The sequence below is a fragment of the Branchiostoma floridae genome, chromosome 3 (genome assembly GCF_000003815.2).
Source record: "Branchiostoma floridae strain S238N-H82 chromosome 3, Bfl_VNyyK, whole genome shotgun sequence".
Classification (NCBI taxonomy): domain Eukaryota; kingdom Metazoa; phylum Chordata; class Leptocardii; order Amphioxiformes; family Branchiostomatidae; genus Branchiostoma; species Branchiostoma floridae.
Window position 1 is genome coordinate 320,622 of NC_049981.1, and position 2,698 is coordinate 323,319.

The following is a 2,698-nucleotide window of genomic DNA, read 5'->3' on the forward strand; positions in this document are numbered from 1 at the left end:
TGTATAGATTCTTTTCACTATGTAATAATCTTATTGATATTTCTCATAATGTACAATTATCATGGCTGTACCTCTTTGACACCCCTATCCCTTGGAAACAGGCATACACATCTTTAACTTACTGTACTATTGACCCACCAACCAGAATTTTATATAGAATTTTTATTTTATATTTATATTTTTTATTGTTATTTTAGGAAACTTACTCCCTGGCACTCCCGTCATTCAAAACCTTATTCTTCTCCTAGCAAAAAAATGTATATACAGTAACAGAAAGTCCAAAAACTTGAATTTTGAGTCGTTTCTTCGTTATGTTTATTTCTTTAATAAAGTTGAGTACTATATTGCAGTTAGAAAAGGAAAATTGGACAAACATCTGGGTAAATGGGGCACTTAATTATTCTGTACATTTCTGTTGAGTTGATATGATCACTTCATATATTTGAGTTTGATACGATTATTTCATATATTTCTTGTTATGATCATCTTATGTGCATATGATTATTTCAAAAGTTTTCTGTTCATAGATTATTTCATAATCTTTGCTGATATAATCTGATTTCATACGTTTTTCTTATAATCATTTCATACGTTTCTGTTCAGTTAATCTTTGTTTATTTAGATATGTAAATTGCAAAGTTTGTTTATATTATTTCATACATTTCTGTGCATATTCTTGTTCGATATGTTTCCACTGGAGATGATTATTTCATAATCAAACTTTTTGTTTGATATTCTATTCATACATTCTTATTCTGTAATTGCTTGATGGTTTTCATACGTTTGTTTTGTTGAATAAAAAAAATAAAAAAAAATTACATTTTAGTTAACTTTCAGGTTGACATGCATTAGCAGCCTTCTAACTAGCACCGTAATCAAGTCTTGCTGACGTACCTCCTGCCGGGTCCCACACTCCTGCAGGTGTGTCTCCAACCTGACGATATCCCCTTCCACAGTGGCACCACAGCTGGTGTCCAGAAGGTGCATGTTCTCCACGTCCACAGCCGGCAGCGCCGCGAGGGGAATGGAGATGGTCATGCTGTCTTGGTCACACTCCACGTTCACGACAACCGAATCTAAAAAGACAAAACGGTCCATTTTCTAGTTGAAGCTGAAGACTTCAAACCAGCTTTCACCGAAATGCTCCCTGTCAGCTTCCTGTAAAACCACAGCCTTTTCAATCATCTAAGGATAGTCAAGAGAGCGGAATTTATTTTTTTTTTTATTTTTGAGTGTTGAATCATCAAAAGTGACAACCAGCACATAGAGTACACAATCTGTGGACAGATGGCATATTTTGCCCGTTTGCACACTTGCACACTTCCATTTGTCCTTTGCAAGATACTTTGCAGTTTCTTTGAAATATATTCTGAAATTATGTTGCAATTTTAAGATGTTGACTACCATCACAGAGGAACTTACATTCAAGTATATTCTAAAGTTCTTGGGCTAGTGACATACAATGACCCCTACGACACACTCAAAACCCGATTGGTACCAGGCAACTCGAAGCCCAAACCTTGGATCAATCAAGTAACTGCTTAAGTCACACTAATATTAGCATATTGTATACCACGAGGTCTTGTAGACAATGGTAGCACGATCACAACAGTCTTTCCAGATCACCCACCTGTACTAAATGTTCCGCTGATGACTCCATTAGGCTGGTTGTCGTCCCCAAAAGAAGTAAGTGTGATGTTGTAGTCCGTGTCGGCCAACAGTCCCGGTACGGTAGCCGAGGTGTCGCCTGTTCCCGGTGCGGGGGAGAGGTCCTGGTACGAGCCCGACCCGTCTGCCGGCTTGTAGCGGAGCCTGTAGAGTGAGATCGGCAGACTTCCTACTGTCCAAGAAACGGTGAGATGATCTATTCCAGCATCATCCAGAGTCAACTCGGATACCGCTGGAATGTTTGAAAGGGACTTTGTCAGTGACATAGTAATTCTCGTTAATATAAAATGCCCAAGGGTAGGGAAATGTCGCAAATCACGTAAAGGAAAATAATGAATCTGCATCTCCCCTTCTTGCAGTCATTTTCACACAATTTCAGTGAACGCCCATCATAAGACATGTAAACTGATTCAATAACAATGAAAATGTCATTTTTTTGTACAAGAAGCATTCGCTTGACTTATTCCTATTGGGTGAAAGAGTATACTTCAGAGATGTAGGAATAACATTGTAACTTACCGGAACAAGACACTCCCGTGTCGCACGCTTGTGTGTCCTCTGCTGGCCCGACACAGTCCGCCCCACCGTTTGCTGGTGCCGGATTAGTGCAGGTTCTGTCCCGAGTCTGTGTCCCGACTCCACACGTCACGCTGCAGTCAGACCAGGCACCCCAGTCCGACCAACCGCCGTCAACTAGAGAGAAAAAATATTTTTATGCTGTAGAAATTAGAATTTGTTTTTTTTTTCTTTGAAGGCAATGACTAATATCACATTGTAGATAGATAGATACTTAGATAGGTACACAGTGAGATAGATAATGATATAGGTTAGACTTACCTGGGCAAGATACGCCTGTGTCGCATTGTTGTGTGTCCTCTGCTGGCCCGACACAGTCTGCCCCACCGTTTGCTGGTGCCGGATTAGTGCAGGTTTTGTCCCGAGTCTGTGTCCCGACTCCACACGTCACGCTGCAGTCAGACCAGGCACCCCAGTCCGACCAACCGCCGTCAACTATAGAGAAATGATAATG

The 2,698-nt window shown here is 40.4% G+C and overlaps 1 protein-coding gene across 1 annotated transcript in view; it reads right to left on the reverse strand.

The window, feature by feature from the left end:
• The window catches only part of LOC118410979, a 30,524-nt gene that overhangs the window by 7,928 nt on the left and 19,898 nt on the right, over positions 1-2,698 (reverse strand). Inside the window, exons 5-8 of the mRNA XM_035812967.1 lie at positions 2,506-2,679; positions 2,188-2,361; positions 1,631-1,900; positions 895-1,076 (exon numbers count right to left, since the gene is read on the reverse strand). Of these exons, the coding sequence (XP_035668860.1) occupies positions 895-1,076; positions 1,631-1,900; positions 2,188-2,361; positions 2,506-2,679 (800 nt within the window). The remainder of the gene's footprint in view (positions 1-894; positions 1,077-1,630; positions 1,901-2,187; positions 2,362-2,505; positions 2,680-2,698) is intronic.